The sequence below is a fragment of the Bombus flavifrons genome, chromosome 7 (genome assembly GCF_040668555.2).
Source record: "Bombus flavifrons isolate JBK064 chromosome 7, iyBomFlav1_principal, whole genome shotgun sequence".
Taxonomy (NCBI): domain Eukaryota; kingdom Metazoa; phylum Arthropoda; class Insecta; order Hymenoptera; family Apidae; genus Bombus; species Bombus flavifrons.
In genome coordinates this window covers 11579494-11602172 of record NC_138448.1, presented here as the reverse complement: position 1 = coordinate 11602172, position 22679 = coordinate 11579494, and the positions used below count along the sequence as shown (strand labels likewise).

General features: G+C 44.8%; 1 protein-coding gene across 2 annotated transcripts in view; it reads right to left on the bottom strand.

Moving 5' to 3' along the window:
- The window catches only part of Tmtc2 (Transmembrane O-mannosyltransferase targeting cadherins 2), a 215086-nt gene that overhangs the window by 31454 nt on the left and 160953 nt on the right, over nt 1-22679 (bottom strand). For both annotated transcript variants that reach the window (XM_069117039.1, XM_069117038.1), the window contains exon 8: nt 16618-16703. In XM_069117039.1, coding sequence (XP_068973140.1) covers nt 16618-16703 — 86 coding nt within the window. The remainder of the gene's footprint in view (nt 1-16617; nt 16704-22679) is intronic.

The following is a 22679-nucleotide window of genomic DNA, read 5'->3' as shown; positions in this document are numbered from 1 at the left end:
CCACTGATGATCTCGATGACTCGATACTGATATTGATTCGCGCGACTGACTGACTATGTCTGGAGAACATGGTCGTCTATTTATACTGGTCGAGGGGGGTACCGGAAGGTTTGAACTTGTCGCCGGTTGTCGGTTGCACGTAGCAGCGAAATTGCCTTGTAGAGAGTTTGTTTATTACGTTATGTGTGTCGTACAGTGTTAATCCTCTGTGGCAAAACAACTACGTGAGGCATTTTCGAATCGAAACGTCCTAAGACGCTACAGAAGGAAAGAACATGATGAATACAGTTTCAGTAAGAACTAACCTGCGGTAGGTTCGCTCAATAGTACGTGTCACCTTTAATGTACTAAGATTTGAATGTAAGAGGAGTACGATATTGAGAATCGAATTATCCCCTTATGATTATAGAATCGGTTCGTCATAAGCTCTATCCATTGATAAATCGTCGTTAATTGATGATAAGTTACGGAGATAAGTTCCGGCGGCAACTCGTCGTTGGCTAACCGCACGGTAAAATGACTTTTCCGACGCACTAACGAGCAATCGATAGCAGATCTCGTGTCACTGGGCCTTCAAAGATACACCGCATCGACGAGCTCAAGTTAAACGCGGTTGAACCTTTCCAGCGCATCGTCCGATGTATAGCGTCATCCTTCGTATATACAGAAACATCTGCGACGTCGTGGATTATTCACGAAACGCCGGTCGCAATTCCCCGTGTAATCCGTCACCATATCGAAGCTGGTTCTCTCGTCACTAGCACCGGACAGAGTTTTAAGATATTACGTTCGCGATTACTCGATAGAAGCTGTACTACTAACATCGATAGTACAGTTACTCTTGCGATGGAGGGAGCTTTTAAATTAAAATTAAAATTACTTTAAAATAAAAATTACTAAGATGTATGAATGACGAGATTAGATGAAACGTCGAGACACTCGACGAATATATATACGGATGGAAGACAGACATTGAATTTTAGATTATTACAATATCGAATGAGTTCTCTAACCGGAGATATATTTAATCACATTCGATTTAAATTTTGAGCGTCCACTTATTCTTTATTCACGCCTTAATTTCAAGCGTTCGAATCTTTCATAGTAAGTAAAAAAAATTACCGTTTCCGCAGTATCAAGTAGTCGCGCCGATTAATAGGCGAACAGCAACCCGGTACGCCATCTATTTTAATATTAACTGCATTAAGGTTAAGGTATATTTTATACGATCTTAAATAAGCCTTCGTATCCATTATCTTCTCAAGTTTCTGCCAATTCGCTCGTTCATATGCTTCGGACGTGTAAACTTTGATGCTTGACCGATTTTACGAGCTCGTTATAACACCGAGCCCACCTTACACGTATAGACGTCGCGCAACTGTATCCATAAGGTGGGGAAACTCGACCAAAGAGCCTCTCGGATACTCTAATTCCATAGAGTATCCCCCGAGACCGCGACGAAGAAAATGGATTGCCCGGCTGCCTCCGCGCTCCTTATTCAAAATAATGTGAAGCATAGGGGGTTGGTTCTATAAGGCGGCCGACAGGAAATTGCCATTTCGATGCTCCGGTTTCTCTTCTTTTAACGGAAACTTTTTGTTAATTAAAGAGTCGACCCGGTGGGCCTGCCAGATAGCAATTTACCAAGTCGGTTTTTATATTTTTCACACAGTTGCAACGGGGTGAGGGGGTGGTTTCTTAGAGAAAGAAACACGTACATATTAAGATTATTCTGTGGATAATGCACGGCTTGAATATCGTGTATTTGGAACGTTGCTGAGACTATCTAGGACTGAAGGGAGTGTATCGTCGAACGGATGATTATCTCGCGATTTTTCAACGTGATACCGCGTTATGGCCTTTATAAATTAAACGGGTAGCCACCGTTGAATGAGGGAACCAGGATGCAGAGGTAGGACGATCATTGAAGAGATTTACGCGCGAATAATTAATTAAAAGCGGGCGAGTTTCGTCGAGCGATTCGCAGATATTTCAAATTTGCGTGGCCGCGCAGATTTTGCCGGATCCGAGACGATGTAGCCGACAGTCTGTGTGCACAATCGATTTTCAACAAAAGAAAGAAATTGTCGATCTTTCGTTTCTTCCTTTATGCATTTGATACGAGCAATCCTAGTTTCTTTTCCGCCGAGATAAAATAAAATACGAGCTTTTCAAACGACGTGAAGAGTTAATGTAATAGATCTCTTGTAGCGAAACGAGCTCGATCAATTCTGACGGATTATTAAGCTCGTAAACAAGCTGGCTACGCTGTGATTCCACATCGACGATCGCCACCTGTAAAATTCGTTATGACGCGACCCAAACCGGATATTTACTGCGATAGCTTTTACCAGCAAACAAAAACGAACTGTACCAACTCGCGTATATCTGATCCTATTAACGTACCGCGGCAATTACCGCGATCGGATATCCCGGAACAATATTTCTTTTCCCTGCAAGTCCAAGCAATCGTGTTCGAGTTTAGAAGACTGTGTGTTGATCGAAATCGATTTCGTACCTCTACTTGACCAACTATGCTTTTCTTCATCGTTGTAATCGATCATGAAACGCCGACATCCTAAAAGTAGACACACTACGATGAATAATAAATAAATATTCTTGCGAGGACTTTAAAGCGAAGATAATAACGTCGTGCAAGAATGCAACAGGATAATATGCAATAGATGCGAAGAGAGAGAGCGAATGAATGAACTGTTCGTACATGTACAACGAACTACAAATGTCAGGAATAACGTGGAAGAGATTGCAGGTTTGCGGTGGGGCTTGGAACGCGTGCTTGAACGAGCTCGTGGAATGCGTGCGAAGTTTTAAGCGCAAGAAAACGCGTGTCGTTTACCCCTGACGTCTATGTCGGAGAATATTCCAATGACACAGAGGAAGTCTCCATTTCCCACGACGATCCCGTTACTTCTACGCGTTGCAAGATGACGCAGAGGTCGAACTTAAGTCGGGGAAAATATCAGAAATAACAACCTCGGGACAACATCGTCTAATATATGCCGCCGGGGGCAAGGGGAAAAGAAAGATGAGTAATATTTCACCGGCAGCGAAAAACACTCGTTTCCACGACTTTTCGCGAGTTCGTCGCCGGAAAAACATGGGCGCGCGACGGGGCTGGTTCCTCGGACGGCAAAAACCAACGTCCTCCGTTTGTGCTCCAGACGAACTTCCTCGTTGGTGGGGGTGATTCGCGGAAAACGCGAGAAAGAGGGGCGCCAGTTAGAAAAAGCGGAAACGACGAGGCAAGGCGCGAAACGTTTCGAGACCTGGCTACTTCTATCACAAAGATATCTCGCATCGTATCGTTGCCATTTTTGCACGTTTCTGACGTTGACCGGATCTGAATTGCGCGAAGGTGAACGTCGATGACGACGAGTCAGGTGGTCGAGGGACAGAAAGCACGCCGGTGCAGGATACTGGTGACTGGAGGTGGGAGGCGGTGGTGGAAGAAGAATGGGCAGACGGAAACTGCTGTTTCATCTCCGACTCCGCCAACTTGGCAAGACCGCCGCCCTGTTTGCTTCCTAATTACGAAAGAGAGAGAATAAGATGCGCGGGAGGTTCGTAGAAAAGGAGACGAAGGAGCTGAAGGGGACCAAGCTCGTAGGTGAACGGGGTGAAAAGGAAAACGAGGGACAAAGTAAGACGGAACGTAGCGAAGAAACGTCGTGGAAAGATGAAGAGAGACGGAGGAGCTGGTGCTGAAGCGAATTCAACTCCGGGCGCTCACGGAATTAAGATTCCATCGTGCAGTCGAGTTTTGTGTGTGCCTTGCAATTTCCTGGTTAACCCGACCGTTCCCTCTTTCGCGTAGACTCCGACCGTGATTCACTTCCCGCGTCCATCGCGCTCTTCCCATCTTCGATCGATAAATTTCATGGAAAACTTTTGGACTTCCTAATCATCCGTGTATGCATAGTTCATTTCTGTGATTTTCTAATAACTTGGTGGAGTCGATTTTCGTGGACAGAGCACTGATTAAGAGGTGGTGAAAGAGAAGGAACGAGGGTGCGTAAAGTTTTATGAGTTACGTTATGGAAATCGTCGATAGACCGGTATCAATTGCGAATAATTTTCTGTCTCGTTTGGGAGGTCATCGTGTACGATTAACGCGACGATTGATACTCCGTGGTGTTCTTTTTGCTCCCTGTTAACGACGCAAATCGTTCGTGATGGTCAGGGCTTTTAAAACACGACTGGCTCGAGTAATTAGTGGACCGATCTGCCGCCAATTTGTGGACGACAGCCGCGACCAACGCACGACCAGCCAGAACCGCTCGATAAGAGTCGAGGTCTGCCGTTTTTCTGATAACTCACCGTCAAAATTCGCTTCGTTTATTCTTGTTTACCGTTTCGTGGTTGGTGATCGGCATTTAGTTAATTTAATTACATTATACACTTATTACAAATTATACATATTGCATATTATATGGAGATAAAAGTTTCCTATGATAAATGTCGAAATATTTTCGCCAACCAGTGTACGTTTCTTTTTTTTCATTAAATTAACGAAACTTGGAATCTTCGCGAAACACATTGATGAAACGACGGAAACTGAACGCATCAAATATTTGTTAATAGTTGAACGTGTGAGCAACCGAGACAATGGCATCGTAATGCAAAAGTAACTACCACTTACGTAAACAAGATCAAACGATCGCCGCGTTTACATAAACGCTTCGCTATAACGACACGACCGCACATTACGGCGGCTGTACCTCTCTATAAATAAATAAATAACGCTTTGCATAATGCGCCGCTTAATCAGTCGACGCAGGGAAGGTCGCAAGAAACCGCAGCTAAGTAATTCACGTTCGCGATATTAAATCAAATTTGGTTAAATTTAATTGAAATCTCGCGGCGGTTACGCGCGACATAGTTGTAGAACGAAGACTCGCGAACGGTAGCAACGAGTCCGGGAAACGCGTTCCGCTGAATCGCCGCGATAAAACACCATTTGCAGAGTTATTGTGTGTAATTCGTGCTAATTCGATGTCGTGTAGCGCGAACCTCTTTCACCGTTCGCCGCGGTGAGCAAACGGAAATTTTATCGCAGTTCCCGTGCCATTAGACGAAACGTTGTTTTCTCTTCCCATTACGAATCCAAAGCGGTGAGCGAATAAAGGAATAACAACTCTACCGAGGCAGAGGGAATCGTCGTAAATTAATTGGTTAAAATAATTCGTAAATTATCGCGGCCGTTTCGTGAGCACAAAAATGCGTTCGTTCGTTTCGTGGCACGAGTATGTACGTATTGGAGGTGCACACGAGGGACGTACCGGCTGTATCGACCGGTGGAGGATGAAAATGTGCGAGCCCGTCGATATGTGTGTTTACGGTTTCCGTGTATCTAGTGTGTTTATATGCGCGCTCGCGTGTATGAGCGCCTAAGCCCGCGTCCGTGCACGTTCAACTTCGTGTGTGTACCTAAATGCGTTTACCTTTGGCCCGTCCTCCGCTTCCGTTTTGCTTCTTCCGTTTTCCTCGCTGTTTTCTTTTTTTCTTTTTTTTTTTTACCCTCACACGCGTCACGTTGGAGCAACATCGAAGTGAAGTAGCGAAGGCCAGTTAGGGGTTTGGCTAAAAAGTGGCGAAGCAAGGTGCGCCGTTCGGAGACTTGGAGGAGTGGCCGTCCTCGAAATTCGCCCTTGTGTTCCACGGCTCGGCATGGAAAATCCTTTTAAAGGAGAAACTTTACTCGCCCGAGTAGACGAGAAGCTTGGCTCGCTTCCTAGCCCACAGACACGATTATTTTCAGCGTGATATTTTCTAAAGAAGAGAACGACAGTTTCGCAAACGAAGTGACGCTCGCCAAGTTAACGGAGCTGCGTTTCCAAGCAATTTCTTGCATCGACTACCGTTTCGGTAGACCAAAGGTCGGTCCGAATGCTCGGATCAGCCGAGCGTAATTTTGTAAGCAATTTCGCGAATTTCAAATTCCAGTATCCTGGATATACCCTGCTACCGCCACTTCGACGATTTCCATCGGGACGAAGGAAGGATCAAAGTATCTGCGCGAAGGATAGGTAGCTAGATAGATAGATAGATAGATAGATAGATAGATAGATAGATAGATAGATAGGGAGAGAGAGAAAAGAGGAGGTTGTGGTAAGGTGCAGCGGAAGTCGTCGGCCGAATTGCCGTGTTCGGGCGAATCAATCGTGTTAAGTGCTCGTACGGCAACCTGGCTAATTTCCGACGATCCAACTGAGAATCTCTATGCTTGTTCGGGGGTTACGAAGAACAAGACGAGAACCAAACAGGGCGCTCCCTTCCGCGCTTATCTACTTTAGAATTCCTTTATTTTCTGGTCGAACGGAAACGTCGAAATTTGATAAAATTTGGAAGGGGGTTGATGGGAAATCACACGGTTGGCTTTGTAATAAATGTAAAGTGCAACGTGAGCGTAATTAATCAAACAAAATTCCCCTCGCGTGATCGCCAGCAAGGTCCTCTGGCCGACGGATCTGTTAATTTTGCTGATTAATGAAATTTACGGTTTCCACCTGCGAGTTCATCGACGCACGGTTAACATGTGAAAGGACGAGTTGTTTCCGACGTGTGTAGAGAGAGTCCTATGGATCTTGATCGACCGCGCTATTAAGTTATTGCGCGGTAATTCATCTAATTTTACTGTGATCGATGTTTGAAGCCAACATACCGGGGAACGACGTCGGCAATGGCGATGGCGGGAAAATTACGCCGGAAAGTTGTCGCGGCGAGCAATTAATCACGCTCAGATTTCGAGCGATTGTCGTCGCGCGATCGGCGCGCAAAGCCGAATCGTATTTTTTGTGGTAATCGTATTTTGTATGGTGGGGAACAACGGAATACGAGTCTGTTAAACGAATGATAAATTTTTCGCTAAGTTTCATTTTACTTTTACAGTTGTACATTTCCTGTTCGCATTATCGACATGATTAGTCATTTCATTCGCGTTAAATTTGTCGAAAGTGACACGATCGGTGACGTTCTCTGATGGATGTTCTTTATGCATTATTTTCTTTTCGTTTAGAAATGTTTTAATGAGAACTTTTTGCCGTACAACGAACGAGTAAGTAAATAAATAAATTTTATACGCGTTTGATCTGCCGAAAGGGACACGAACAGGAACATTCGATTTTTATTCGAAAGTTCTCTACTCGATGCGTTCCATTGCTCGTACAGCTATGACTTTCCGTTTACCTATACTACTTGGCCAGGTCTACTTATGCGGCTACCTGTACTACTCGTAGTCTGATCGTACCTTCCACGCGGTTGGCGATATATTGACTTACTCCAGTAGTCAAAGTTGCATGAACGTGTTCTTATCGAGCTCGCCGGATGTTCGATCGTTCGAACTAATATTAAACGACGCTGTGTTACATCGTAAAGTGTCGTTATCTCCCCTACCTTCGTTCCTCGTCTTCAGCTTAAAATTCCACTGCACACAAACACACACACACACATATACATATACTCGTGCCGCTTAACTTCTATACATTTTGAACTCTAATCCGCAGTGGAGCGTCGAAAGGGAAAGTTCAAGGTAGACTGTACGTGATAGCACGTGTACGTACTAAAGTTAACGGATTTATCTTTACTCGAGAAAAGTTTACGTAAAACGAACGATAAATAAATTAAGAAGCCTATAGTATAAAGTATAAATATGTTTGTTTCCAAGTAAATACCGTAATCTAAATAGCAAACATTCGGTGAAGTATCTTGCATGCGTTAATCTCATCGCCCTTAACGTTTAGAGGGCTCTCGTTCGTAATTAATTCAATTAATGGCACACACGACAGCCAAGGCTATCGTGTCTACGGGTGTAACTGGCGTACACGCGTGCAGAGTAATGTGCTACAGGAAGGGACGAGGAATTTGTAATAACGATACCGGTTTTCCGAACGACTGGTTAATCCAGTCACATCTCGCGTGCATAGACCATGGTCATTATTCCTAATGGATTACCGTTCTTGCTTGCCGTTCGATAGTTAAGAGGTAGTAATTAACACCTATCAGCTGTATTCTCTCACCTCACGAATACACCGTATCGTCCCTTGTTTCTACGTTCCAGGATACGTTCCACCCTTGAAATCGAGCTTTCGGGCTTGCTCGAAATGTATCAGATACGCTATCCCATACACGTTCGGGTAATCATTAATCATTGCCTAGTAGAGAGTGTTTGATGACACGTAACAGTTGTTTATTGTTTCAGGAAATGACGTTACCGTGGTTAGAAGCACAGTTCTGTATGTACAAATCTTGTAAGTGACTGCACGCAGTGTATTCCTCTACAAAACCCGTTTGCTCGCCATAGTTTGAGCATTCTCTCTTTGCAAATTCCATTTATGGTAATTGAGATGGAATTTCCAGAGAGACTGATCACACTTGTTATGGTAATAGATATTTGAACAGAAGTTATTAATGGTTAAAACGGTGGGAGAATTTTGTTAAGGTCGCGGGGACCTCGTTTTCTCTCCGACCACGTACGGTCTTATTCCATTTCTAACAAACGATGTTCTCCAGGGATCGAAGTTCGTCAATTTAATTGTCGTTGTTCGGTAAGACCGTGAGGCGAACTTGGAACACCAGAAAGATCCTCTCGTTTCATTCGCGGAGAACCGATGATTGTGTACAGACGCGAAGCGACGGCAGGGTGTACACTTCACGAGTGCTCGCCGACACGTCTGTTTGCTCGTCGGTTCTCCAGCTTCCCTGCTGGAAGTTGGTTGCTTTAATTGAGTCACTTGTGTATCGCGCAAGGCGTTTTACGTACGCAGCCAAACGGGTAGTCTGGAAAGTTTGTGTCGCAGTAAGTCTTCGGCCCGAGGCGTTTCCTGCTACGCGACATCGTAGTTCAAAGGGAATCGGGGCCTTCAGGTGTTACCGCTTTTTTCCCCTCCCTCCTTCTTGCTCCTGTCCCTCTTTCGTCCACATAGCTTCGAACAAACTTTCCTTCCTTTAAAACGTTCCTTGGCGCTTCAACGTTGGCCGAACTTCGTTTCACTTTTCCAGTCGAGATTCAAGTTTCATTTTGGGTCCCCTAGCGATAGTTTGTTTAAAAAGAAAAAAACCGGTGCTAGTTTAAAGGGAAATTTACTTGAGAATATGTTGGCGAATGTCTAAACATGGACTATCGATAATATCCTCCAAGTTGTCTGTTTCTTCCACGTTCGAAACACGATAGCACAATATTTTCTCGTTTCAAGCACGCGTTAACCAGACACATCGACCATGTACAAGGCAAAAGTGGTGGCACTCGTGTAGGAGGATCGATCTCGAGACCAGGCGCCGGTGCTTTATTAATAATGCACGTTATTAGCGCGATGTCGCGGCTTTTTACCCCCCAAACACTTGGCGGCCACTTGAAGCGTTTGTCCCTCTCGAGAGGGATGGAGGCGATTATCCATGAAAGTGCTCGAGCCATATTAGCCGATTACGCGGTGCACGCTTCACGGTTAAGCAGCCTCCACGTACACGTAACGATTTCAACGCGGCCGTACCGTTTAATTGTGGCGCTCCGCTCGGGAAGCTCCTCCGGGCAGAAAGACTCTTTCTTCTTTTTTACTTTTTCCCTTTTCCTTTTTTACTTTCCTTTTTTTTCGCTTCGAATTTTTCCGCGCAGGAGGCGCGAAAATTACTACAAAGGGCTCTCGACGTCGTTCCTTTTGTCCCTTGCCACCCTTCTTCTCCATCCCACCATCCCCGTCTCCTCGCCGCTCCGCCAACGTCGTCAACGTTGGCCGTGGTCGCTCTCCATTCTCTCAGACCGGCAACAATCGAAAGTCGCTCCACTTCTCGCGAGCAATTTAAAGCTCGGATTATAATTAAAAGTAGCTGAAAAGGCCACTTGTTTCATTGGCCTCGTGGGTCTACTTTCGTTTACGTTAGAGCACGGCAAAGGTCAATACTTCGCTCATTTCATCTGATGAAATTACCAGCGAGGTTACATTTTCTACTTTCCGTATGCGTCGGTTCCCGGGTCCTTTTTCTTTCTCTCTCTCAATTTCTTTCTCTTTTTATCGTGATGTACCGTTCCAGTAGAACAGTGAATCGTAATTCGGCACCTACACTCTCGCCTTTCCATGACTGATTTATCCTCTCGCATCGTTCTCTCACGTTGCTCCCTTTTACAACCTCCGCGCTGCGGAACACGTGTTTATTTCTATCTCTAGAAATCACGGCACCAAACGATCCTATAGTAATATAACCTTGCCAGAACGAATAACAACGAGCGCTTACTTGGGCATAAAACAAAAGTACACAGACCGTTCTGCCGGGCCACGCCAGTTTCTTCTTCGTTCGAGCGTTTATATTCACCGCTGTTTCTTGCATTTGCCTTCGCCAATATTGATCGAATCAATGTTTACTCGGTGTTTATCAGCTACCACACCGAGCGAATTGATACGCTCCGACGCATCAATACGATCAAATTGAGAATTTCCTTGGCAAGTCAAGAGGCCACTAGAAATCCCGTCGTTTACCATTTCTTCGTTCGTTCCTTGGTACCCCGAAGAAGGAACGTTTCGCAGTACGTGTCGAAGTTCCATGCGAATCTGATCAAATCCCGAGCTTGCTTGCGTACAAAAGATGAGATCGCAGACAATTTAGCGTGTACTAAATGTGTATATTCAAATGCGTAACTCGCGCGCGAATCTCACAGCAGTTGGCGAATCCTGTATTCTCTGTATTCCGTGTCAGACTCGAAACTTTCTTGTTCACCATTTCCGCAATATTCTCGAACTTCGGAGAATCGAGCGCGACATGGGCCTGTCTTTAGAAATTGTCGGGACTCGTTCGAGTTCGAGGCTTCCTGGATTCATTGATATATTCGATAACAAGCACGTCAATGGAGCACGAAAAGAACGTCGAAATCGATGGCAGGTACTGCTAGATCTCTCGGACGAGAATGCAGAAAGTGTTGCTGTAGGTCACAGAGGGATCGTGGTTGTTAGAAATATGGAATTTTTAATATAGCGTACCTTGGTGAACCTAGGGAGCAGATTTTAAATATAAATATTTGTGGTTGCAGACTGGATTATATTTTCATTTTGAACATGTCCCTTTAGCGATCGATATATAAATAATTGCCTCGTCTAATTTAATAAATAATTACATTCCGTCAAATTCTGTTTAATATGTAAATGTCAAACATCGATCAAGTGCGACCTACAAATTAACCTGATACTTCTCAGTTTCAAACGCCAGTCACGTTATTTCCCATTACACGATACACCCGCATACGTAAATACATCGTTTGCTCTGTTTAATGTTTATTTAGTTTAAAGATGGAACGGCATTATTCCCTTGAGGTAAAAAGACGTCTGGGATACATCATTTGTTTATTATGTTATTGTAAACATTGACATCTCTGAATTTCATGTTGTTTCTACGTAAAAGAATTAAATGTCCGTAAACAATTTGCAAGCATAATTACCTCAAAATATTTCATTGGTAATTAGGCAAAACCTACGATAAATCTGGACAGTCAAATCGCGACCAAAACGTGATTAATAATTACAGTTCTGTCGATAAATTATATTTGTGTGGTACAATTCAAAGAAGAGGACGTATATTCCTTCTTCCATAATTGAGCTACCAAAATGATGTACCTGCGCAAACTGCATCAATCAAGCCACACGACATCACCTCCAGGTGAACGGAGATCGGTCAATAGCAACATCAATATCTATAAACGACACAGCACACAGGCAAACCAACAGAATTCAACCAGAAATCATTCCGAATATATCAGAAGTCGATTGTTATGCGAATCAAAATTCAATGAATTATAAAAAAAGAAGTATTTATCTGTTCGATACTTCTACCAAAAGTATCTATTATTTTGCATTTGAAAGATTGTTACACAAGCAATCGTTACTTTGCGTCACTCTACAGACTACGCTCTTTGCAGCCTAAACGTCGAATTAGAACGAATTTTTCCATTCGAATATCTCACAAAGGACGCCACCGTGAACGCAGAACATTTTTTACTAAAAAAGAAGAAAAAATGGGGATAGGAAGAAAATAGGAAAAATGCAAAAAGAGGAGAAAACGAAAAGGGGGGGACAAAGGTATATACGCCGATAGCGTCGATAAAAACAGCGCGCAGGTAACGAAGTTTACGGATGTCTCTTTGCAGACCTGGCTGAAAATTCAAACTTTCCATATCGTCTGGCTAGAAGGCGGGTGTCGCGCTCAACAAATTTTACGACGCCGATAAAATTACTCCGGCTAAAGCGGCTGAACGGAAGATCGGTTAAATTACGTTCGCCAACTTCGCGAAACTTTTAATACACATCCTGTAGACGCGAGGCTTTTATAACGCGGCATCGTTCGATCGTTTCGCCAGAGTAGTCTCGATCCTTGGCTATTTATCTCACCTTTGCTCGTCCACTCTGGCCACCGTTTGTCCTTTATCTACTATTTTTTTCCATTCACCTCTCTTTCACTGCTCTTTTTCTTTTTATCCTCTCCCTCTCTGCCACGAGATCGAGAGAATTTATTTCGCGGACTCGCGAGACCAAAGGAAAAAAAAAAGTTTAACGAACCTTACGGGTCAGAAGCTGATAACGCCCCGTATTATCTCGAATACGGAAGTTTCAACGTCCCGGCTGAAACCGTCCCCGCGGATGCAAATTCGATTACGACGCGATGAGTTAGCCAGCTGCGAGTGAAGAACCGATGATTCTCCACGACCACCTATCGCTCACTGTTTCTTCGTATTTGAATAACAATTGAAAATCGTTGATGTGATGCTCGAGGTGGTATTTCGTTCCACAAGATCGGCTGTACAGAATACGTGTTTTACACGGTATCGGGTATTATGTTAAATATTGACGATTGCCTGAACAGTTAATTGGTAATTACGCAAATAACAATGCTTATTATGTGTTTTACGCCTTCATTGCTCGTTGATTTATCCACGTACTCTGTAACCGTATTACATTGTTTGTTTTAAAGAAGCGCGATAATGGAACCGGTATTTCGAATTATTAATCGCGGCTATCAGATTCGTTCGTTTCTCTCCATTCTTTTCTCAAATGTGTGCAAATTCACGGAGATGAAAATCTGGGTCGAGAGTTACACCTGTAGCAAACAAGTCACCGATAAACATTCTAAATCGCACACCATCGAGATACGAATCTCGTCAGCCGTTGGTCTACCTGTAAACAGGTTAATACCGATCACTAACTCTCTTACAACGAACCACCAACTTGACCTTACAATCGCGAAACACGATTTTCAAGCTCGATCATGTTGAGAACGCGTAGTTTGCTGAAACATCCTTTCGTGTGTTCTACTCTCTGCGCCATGACCGACGTAACTAGGCAAGCTAATTACAAAGTATATTATACTTATGGTATATAAATCACGGTCGTTTTTGAAGCTCGTAAACGTGAATCTCGAAGGAAAGTTAGAATCTCTGGTCGTCGTAAGAGCTTCGAGGTGGTTCGATATTCGTGGCTGGACGTTGAATCACCATGATAACGCACGAACGACGCCAAGCAAGTGACCGGAACCAGGCGAACAAGTGGACAGGGATCGAGCAAATTAGTTGCTGCACGAAGATGAAATCTGACGAGCGAGCGCGGGACGATGTTCTTGCAGGTCCGCTTTATACGCTTGCCAACTAGTCCGCTTATGGATGCAAATGCGTTTCGAGGAAGTGGCGGGCGGACAGTGAAATGCTGTCTCTTCTCGGGGCCCGCGCTTTCCGCGCAGCCCCGGCATATTTTGCTCCACGAAATCGCGTTATAATCGTTCTGCGAAAATTCACCGTGTAAACAGCATTGATAAAGCAGCTTTTTCCTCGCGTAAAGGTAATACATGGCTGAATATAATTCGCGCCCGCTCTTATTTCTCTCGTTTGAAAATGACGTGAAAAACCGAGCTGCCCGCTGTATTCGTTTCGTTTTTAACGAGACGAGTGGTACTATAATTTATACGGAAAACTAGTTACGTTGAAACGAACCGATGTTTCGAAACTTTCGAGACGGGGAAAAAAGAGGGTAGAAAGATCAAATCGGGGGTAGACCAGACAACTGAAGACCATCTCTCATCGTTCTGAATAATAACGGAGAAATTATTTCGCAAATATATTTATTTTAGCTAGGTGAACGGGGACTGATTGAATTTCCAAGTTGTACGAACCCCGTCGCCTCGAGAGGCCAAGTGTTTCCGATAGAACAACCGGTTGATTAAACGATTCAAGCCATCCTCGTGCGCGCTTGCTCTTTCTTTCTCTCTCTTATACCGAGAAGCTCGTTGTTTTATGAACAAAGTTGAAATGCCTTCGAAATAACTCTGACTAAACACTTAAAATCGATCTTCCCAGAGCTTCCCAGTGCCATCTCGCTTTTTTATAGCCTTTGTAGAACAATGAAACGATGCCATCTGTCCGGCTCTGATAGACTAAATTTAGACCAAGTTCCATGAAATCTATTCCTACCTTTATACGTGTCTGCAATCGTACGATGTTTCGTTTGAAAATTCATAACTGTATCCGATCCATAATTCAGCTTTGAAAGCGATAAATATCCTAAACCTATAAAGTAACTTACGTCGATTCAAACGAGCAAATGAAAAGTAAAACTCGGGAAAAGTTAGTAATTACAATCAAATTAATTACGTCGTTTTATACACGATATAATTGAATGAATAACTGCACAAAGGAATTTATATTTTATGCAAATGCTATTGGAAAAGCGTTCGCAGTCTGAGTTGAAACTCTATTGTTGGTCACTGATGACCTACACGATGCTTAACGCAGTAATTCATACTTGATAGTTATTAAATCCGTTTAGTCGTATATTAAATCTTTAAAGGGAGAAAATGGCGACGGTATCGCGAGGTTAGCGTGGCGTAATCGTTAACGAGCAAGAGACGAGCGTCGGAGCGAGTCGACACGAAGGAATACGGTGGAGCCGGTAGGACGCAATAATAAATAGCCGGGCAAGTGGAAAGCGTAAAATAAGATCAATATCGCGGCAGGCCGGAGCATTTGCTCGGTAATGAACCATTCCCAGGACGGTCGAAGTAAATCGTCGTACGTGGATCGTACGGTCCACGTGACAAACGACGGCCGTTCTGTTCTTTTCCGACCCCGCGCCATCGTTTCCAGCCCCCCTCGCTCTCCTGGGCAAAAGGTGGCTCGTTAAGGAATCGAATCGGTCCCCCGATTCTCTGCTGCGGTTACGCCTACCGCGTGTACTTGGATTTTGTGCTAGAACCGTGGCAAAAAATCGGCGCTGATTACGCGGATATTGTTTTCCAACGGAGTTAAGCGAGAACCCAATGGATCCTACGATACGAGGAATTTCTGGGATTAACGAGCGAAATAAGAAAACGATTCGCGAGTTCTTTGTTTTGTAGAAGAATCGTTAGTTCAGAGTGAATCGAAAAATCACGCGATGGTTTACGTTTAAAAGATCGTCGCGAGGTTTCTCGTTCGTTCGACCACATTGTCGTGAAAGTATTCGTTGGTTTAGAGAGCGGTGTTGATATTTTCAGAAGGTATTTCTGCCGGGTTTAATGCCGTATCAGCAAGAGAAGTCGTACAACGGAAACCGCAAGCCGCTGCGAAATAAATAGGAATAATATTTACGTAGCCGAGGATACGTGGACGAAAGTCGGTGACTCTGGACCGCGATTTAACCGGAAACAGTATATCGGCGAGCTACGAGGTAAATATCTCTCGCCGGAGTATACGGCAAACACCGTCAGCTCCGACCCGCGCTTTTTTCCCCTCTCCAACCGCCTTGAAAGGCATCCTCTTACTCTCCGTCGTGAAATTTTCGTCGACATTCTTGAGCACGCGCGATTACGCGCCTAAAGAAGAACAAATACGAGATTTTTCGATAGAGTTTCGACCGTGACGTCCCATGGAGCTTACCGTCGGGGTTGACGGTCAACTTTCCCTGGGGGGAATGCGCGACACGTTCTCAGAGGGTGTTAACAGGAAAGCCAGTGACAGTTTCACCCTTCGTACAAAAGATCTTGTGCATTGTGCATTCTAATGAACGTAGCTATATCTCCTAGCTATGTCTTGCTGCAATACTTTCAGTGGCACGAGTAAATAACGTAGTCGACTAGACGGTGTTTTGTTAATCTCGAAGAACAGTATACAATAATTGTCTTTTGGTGGCTTGATCGCTTTGAAGCAGAGAATCGGATGACTAAAGACTTTCGTAGGTTATATGTTGTTAACACAACCGTTCGACGAGAAGAACTCTTGTTAAACATGTATTTAGCGAACAAGTACTCACGGAATGTACGGTGCTTCATAGGGTTCTTTCGCGGCTTGAACAAAGTGAAACGCGAAGAGTCGTTCTATTTTTCACGCGAGAATTGCCGTTTCAGTGCCCTAATGAACTGCGATAACTTGCGACCGAGGTTCATTAATGGTGCACGCCGGCTGCGTCAAACTATATTTCGCCAATTCGAGCCTCGGAACATTAACATCAATTTTCAACCTTGCGTACCTTTCGATGGGTATAGAGAGGGTTCGAGGGGAACACGTCCGTGGAAAAAATCGAGAAACTCGAGAATTCCATTGGAAACTCGATCGTTTCTTGTTGCAAAGGTTACTTGAGAAATAATGGAAATACTTACGAGCTAACGAAGGCCGGAAATGGATCGCTCGCTGATAACTCAAAATCGCCTCCTCGTAATTCTTCCTGCCTTGCTGCAGTATTCCCCTGGAACAGACCGGCAGAAACGATCGATTAGTGAATGCAATCTCTGCTTAATATTGAGGTAGGAATTTTCGAAGATTTGAGTATTTATTTTAACGCGTTTACGAGGTTTGTTGGTGGAACCTACCAGTCTAGTGCTATGCGATCGAATCGCGATCGCAACGTGCCCGAGTGCTCTCCATCGATAACAATCTCGGACGAGGAACGATTAATCATCGTTCGAACAATGCCACTCTCAGAAACGATAAAAATATTACTTGTCAACCGATGACTTATCGTGCAGAGGTCGAACGGTGTAACGAGCGTACGGGAAACGAACGAGGGTTGGGACGGGGAGGGTGCCAATAAACGAACTTTATAACGCCTACACACGGGCCCACGTGCCATCGTGGCACATATTTTAGGGAAAAATTCATTTTAACGCGTCGGTGATTAATCTTGCCTCGAACGTTGTCACTCTACGAACGATGAAAATATCACTTGTCAGTGTGAAGGCCTTGGGTGAAGGCAGGGTGTTGGGAAACGGGGTGATTTACCGGGCTGAGCTACCGGTAGGCGTCGTACTTTTATCGCTAATAATTTTCCTTGAGTTGCATATTAAAATCGAATCTGCCAGAGTTCGAGTAAGCGAAAGAGGGAAAGGTGGCGGAGAGACGTGTAGGGACGATATCTTAAAAGTCATTATGTTTGCATCGCGCGTTCTATTATTTCTCTTATTCCACGTTAAAGGCGAGGAGAACCGAGCGATTTGCGAAGATTTCTCGATCGATCACGCCAATCCTGCATATCGGCTTGATGTTAGAAGCTTGAAAAAAGGTTGAGTTGAACGAAGAAAAGAAGACGTGCGTGCCCCACGATGGATCGATAATTCATGGCTTCATAATCGGCAATCGTCGACGGTTAATCCTTTCGCGCGTGGAATATTTTATTAAGGTTGTCTCGTCCATTTACGGAAACCACGTTCGACTAGCATTCGTCGAGTTGGTGAATGTAACACCTACGAAAAGCAACGGTCGATATTAAAATTTCAGGCTGGTAGGTCACGCTAACAATCGCTACCGTTTCGTCGCTGTTTTATCATCGGTGAGGCCGTGGGGGAGAAACATATCGAGGATCGTGATCGAGAGCTTTCGCGTTGCTGTTTCGCGCCGAAGCTTCATTATTTTAACCGAATATAAAAATCCGGTTCGCGTCGTTTCAATTTGTTCCAGTTCGTCGTGAAAAACTTATACTAATGACACGCTTTGTGAACGTTCGAGCGACTGCGAAGAAAGAAAGAGAAAGCAAGGGGAGAAAGCAGGGGAAGGGAAACGAAGACGAACGTGGTCGGTGGACGAGAAAAAGAGGAAGATATTTTCTTTCCAGTCAGGCGAACCGGCCTGAACCAGAAGAGTTTTCCTGTTCGTTAACGAGACGTTACTCCACGTTCGTTAACTTTCAAGATGAATATTCGCGCAATATATAATGGACTCCTTCTCTCTAGCGCCACCTATTACCGCTTTCCACCCCTCTCCGGATTTTTATTCTTTCTCTCCTCATAACAATCCCTCTCGTTTGTACCAATTTGCAATCGTCCGCGATATTTCCCGCGATTTATTATTCCAACCTGGTCTCGGTTAACGGGTACACGCTATTAAAACCGTTTCTCCACCGCTTCTTTACCGCGGAACGACCGTTTTAAAAGACACTCCGCTTTGCTCGGAATTTCTTTCCCAGACTTAACGATACTCTCACTCGACGAACGATCCCTACTCGACGATTCTAATCGTGGTTGTTTCTCGTCGGATTTATCAATACGCGACAAGGGAACACGTGTCCCAGACAATAACAATTGCGCCGAGAGGCCACCCATTGTTTCGCTTTATTCCTGTAAATCTGTTTCAACGAACGGTCAACCAGTTTCAACGATTCGTACGAGGACGCTTCCAATCGCGCTTATTTCGAGTGGTTTACGCGACGACGAGGGTGAACGGCCGGTGGCGCGAAGGGTCGTGGATAAACGACCGCGCTAGCCCCGCTCGATTGTTAAAATAAATACATTGTTCAGGCATTGTTCGGTCCTTCGCTCTATTATTTGCAGCGTCGTCTATGTAACGAGCGACCACGGGGACCAGGTATGTAACGACATTTCGCAACAAGCGTGTACACTGTACACGCGCGGCTTTGTGCCATTGCTAGACTCGATGACAAAGCGAGCTTCGAATATTCCTGCCGTTCCAGTTCCAACCTTTAGCTCGTTGAAAATTTTATCCAAACCCTGTATAGATACGTGAGACGCCTGGCCGTTGGGGCGTGAGAGGAGAGATAGGAATGCCAGTTGCAAGTAACGAAAGCCGGAAGATTCTGAAAGACGAATTGAAAATACGAGAATGAAAAAAGATAAAGAAGATTAGATAATAAGGAAGAAAGCCTATGGATGGAAGGTGGTGGCGTTTTGTCGGTCGATGTAAAATTGTTGGAATACAACGATATTAATCGCATACAGATGAGGTGATTGATCGAACGGATTCTTCCCTTCGTTGCCCAGCGATATCCCCACTAGCGTGTGTTCGTGAGATGTACAGCGGCGGCTAGCACGTGCATGCTCTTTCGAGAATTCGGCGGATGAAGCGTAAGAATATGGATGGAACATTGGGCACGTCGAGAAGCTACTAGAAGGTTCTGTGGCACATGTGACGCCACACAGACATCTACACAGGTCACACTCATTACTGCATAGAGAGTGGGGTTCGAAACCTTTTCAAGGGCCATGGGTCACTAAGCCAGTCAGTCTGTGAATAACTAGCCAACTGTCTACATTCCACAACACTTACTTATATTCACTGTAATAATTGTTTAATAAATATCACATTATATTATTTCAACAGAAACATTGTGTCTTCCACAGATTATTAATCTTAATTCCGAGATTAAATTCTAACAAAAATATTATCTGTTCGTTTAGGTGTTGCGCCAATAAAATAGAGACGGCCATAAAGCTCGTGGCGCTCAACATAACGCGCAACCGATAAACGAGCCGAGGGTACGAGCAAACATCGTATCCAACGAAATATGGTTACGACTCCGAAAGAGAAAACATTCGCGTGCCTGTAGCGTTTACAGGAAACATCGGTGCCTGCGTAACTCGATGAAAATATTCCGACGATTGTGCTTTCATAGACAAAGGAAGACACCTTCCAGTGAGAAACACAGAGAATAAACGATTGGTCAAGTTGTGAATCGTGGAAGGGCTGGCGTTGGATGGAACGGACCGTATAACATATTCGATTATTCCCTTCATTTATTTCCTCCTTCGAGTAACTTCAAGTAATCGCTCTGTCCCCGATCAAGCTGGACGGATCACTAAATTGATGTCTGTTGTTTGCAATTCGAAGAGTCAAGCATAAATTCGACCGAGAGTATCGTCGTTGTTTGCCTCTTGTCGGTTAATTTATTACTATACAAGGTGATTCTTTCGAAGAGTTGACAGCCGCTAATGCGATTACTCGACGTACTGAAAGTTTGATCGGGGACGAAAACATCGTGTGTACAGGGACGAAATGGATCCGACGAAACCGCCCTGTTTCCACAGTCAGAGGGGCCGATACACATAATCGTCGATAGCAGTTCGGTTAATCGTCGATTGGGAAACGGGTTACGCCGTGCGATAAACCGACCGGGCTTATGGATTTCAGGGACATCGTTATTCGTTAATGACTCGGATTACGTCGAGAGGGATGAATAAAAATCTCAATAAAATTGCAGCCACAGGGGGGTTTTATCGCGTTAACGAGTCTGTCTAGCGACGCATCGATACTACTGCCGGGAATCTCAAAGCTGAATGGCAGCCGATAACTCGTACGTCCACGTCGCATTGTTCGCTACGAATATCTGATATATCTATAATTATCGCTGCCGGATATTGCACAGAGCGTTCGATAATGACGATGCCGGTAATATGTGTTCGGTAATAAGCTCTTGCGGTATTGAAATTACCGTACCCTTGATATTCGATTTTATTCTCGAACACTTTCTCGGAACAACCATGTGAAACGCTCCGAGCGGGCGATACTTCTGTACGATAATATCGAGCTTGAAGATTTTATATATTTTTAAAGAGAGATTCGAGCAGTGAGTTGTTTACGATTAAAATTTTCCAAACATATATATTCCAGGCTCGAAGATTCTATAAATTTTCAAGGCAGGGTTGAAAGTGTAAATTGTTCGCAGCTGATATTTTCGAAACATATTCCACGTGATATTACAGTTGCTTGCTGTTCTACGATAAATATATTTCTAACGCTTTTAAGGCCCTCAATATATAAAAATATTAATCTCTATTTCTATAATATCTTCCATGTATCATAAACCTGTTATAGATTTTCACGGAGAGAACTCGAAATAAACTGCTGCTTCCGGAAAGAAGACTCGTCGTACAAAAGTCCTTCGCGACAGACGATCAACGACAACCATGAAAAGATAAATTTCCTTCAGAATCGCTTCATTTAATTTTGGAAGCCTCACCCAGTTACTGTTTCCTCTCTATGAAACGTCCCTGCAATATATTGCAGGATCGCTGCCGACAACCATGTACGGAGGTAAGGTTAACGATGTGCGATATCCCGCGTCGGCAAGCGTTGCAAGAAAAGCGACGAATCGGTCGTGAGTCCCACGTAATTCGATCGAAGGCTGTCCTTCGCCTATCGAGCGAGAAAATCAATTTGGTCGATCGGCAGCCGGCCATTCATAGGAGATGGCGCCGCGGTGATGACCGTCATCGCCATTGTCGTTTGCCAGCACCAGCGGCGTCAGCCTCGCCATCGCTGTCACCGTTGCTTCATCGAGCACGAGGGGCTATTGTCGTCGACGTCCTCTTCTCGACATCGTTGCGGTGGTATCGGCGGTCGTTGGCTGTGTTCGACCGGTAACATCGACTCCATCGTTCCCGATGGATTCACCGAAAGGCTCCCATGGCCGTTGTTCCTTTCATCTTTGTGCCTGCTCGTTACGTTGCTGGTATTACGCCGAGAGATTGACGGCTCGCGAAGGGAAACCGGCTACCGCCGTGTTCGTTCGATAATTGGATCTTTCCATCGTAGTAACGCCGCTTCCGAAACGTAACGACCCACGATTTACGGCCATCCTCGTGTTTTAACGATCGACCGTTCGAGAGGCAAGAAGAGCGACTCCAGATGCGTTCGAATGGAAATTGTGGGGCTTCTGTCAGGGGAATACGCTGACGTATACACACAGATAATAAGGGGAGAGGTTCGCGTTACAGTCTGCGTGGAATCAATTGGGACAGAGAGTATGACAGGGAACCCTTGGTCGTAATCGTTTAGAGACTACTTCCCTCCGTTTCTCGGAAATCGTCTCGCTCCGGGGATTTAATTCGATTCCGTGATCGCGGTGGAACGCGTCGCTAATTCTAGTTCCAGGAGTTTGACCGGCGCGGCGCGCATAGCTGCAAAAAGTTTCGAGTGCGCGAAGCACGCGGGATTCGAGGAAGTCTGGAATCTGGCGGACACCGGAGAAAAACGGCTACGAGGATTGAGCGCGTCGAGCGAAAAAAAACGGCGTGGATAAAGAGGAAGAAGCGATGCCGCGCCGGAGAGGCAAAAAGACGCGAGGAGGATGGAGAAAGAGAAATCGTGGAAGATCTGGCCGCAAAATCCGACTGCAAAAAATAATAGAGAGAAAAAGTACGATGGAGAAACGGTAAGTGAGAAAGAGACGCGCGAAGTCGAAATGGGAGACACGGGGAAGGTAAAATAGAGGAAGGACAAGGGAAGGACAGGGAAGGATTGCAATTGTGGCTGCGGTGCTCCGTAGAAACGCGATTCACGCTCGTCGGAACCGATCGATGCACCGAGTCGACCGACAGCTGCGGCTACAGCTGCAGGTGGAACCGAGGCAGCCAGTTCGACGGAGAAGCGACAGAGCTCTGTTGCGGCTCTCTTCGCTCGGATCGAAGCGACGGCGACGCATTAGCGCTCGTAC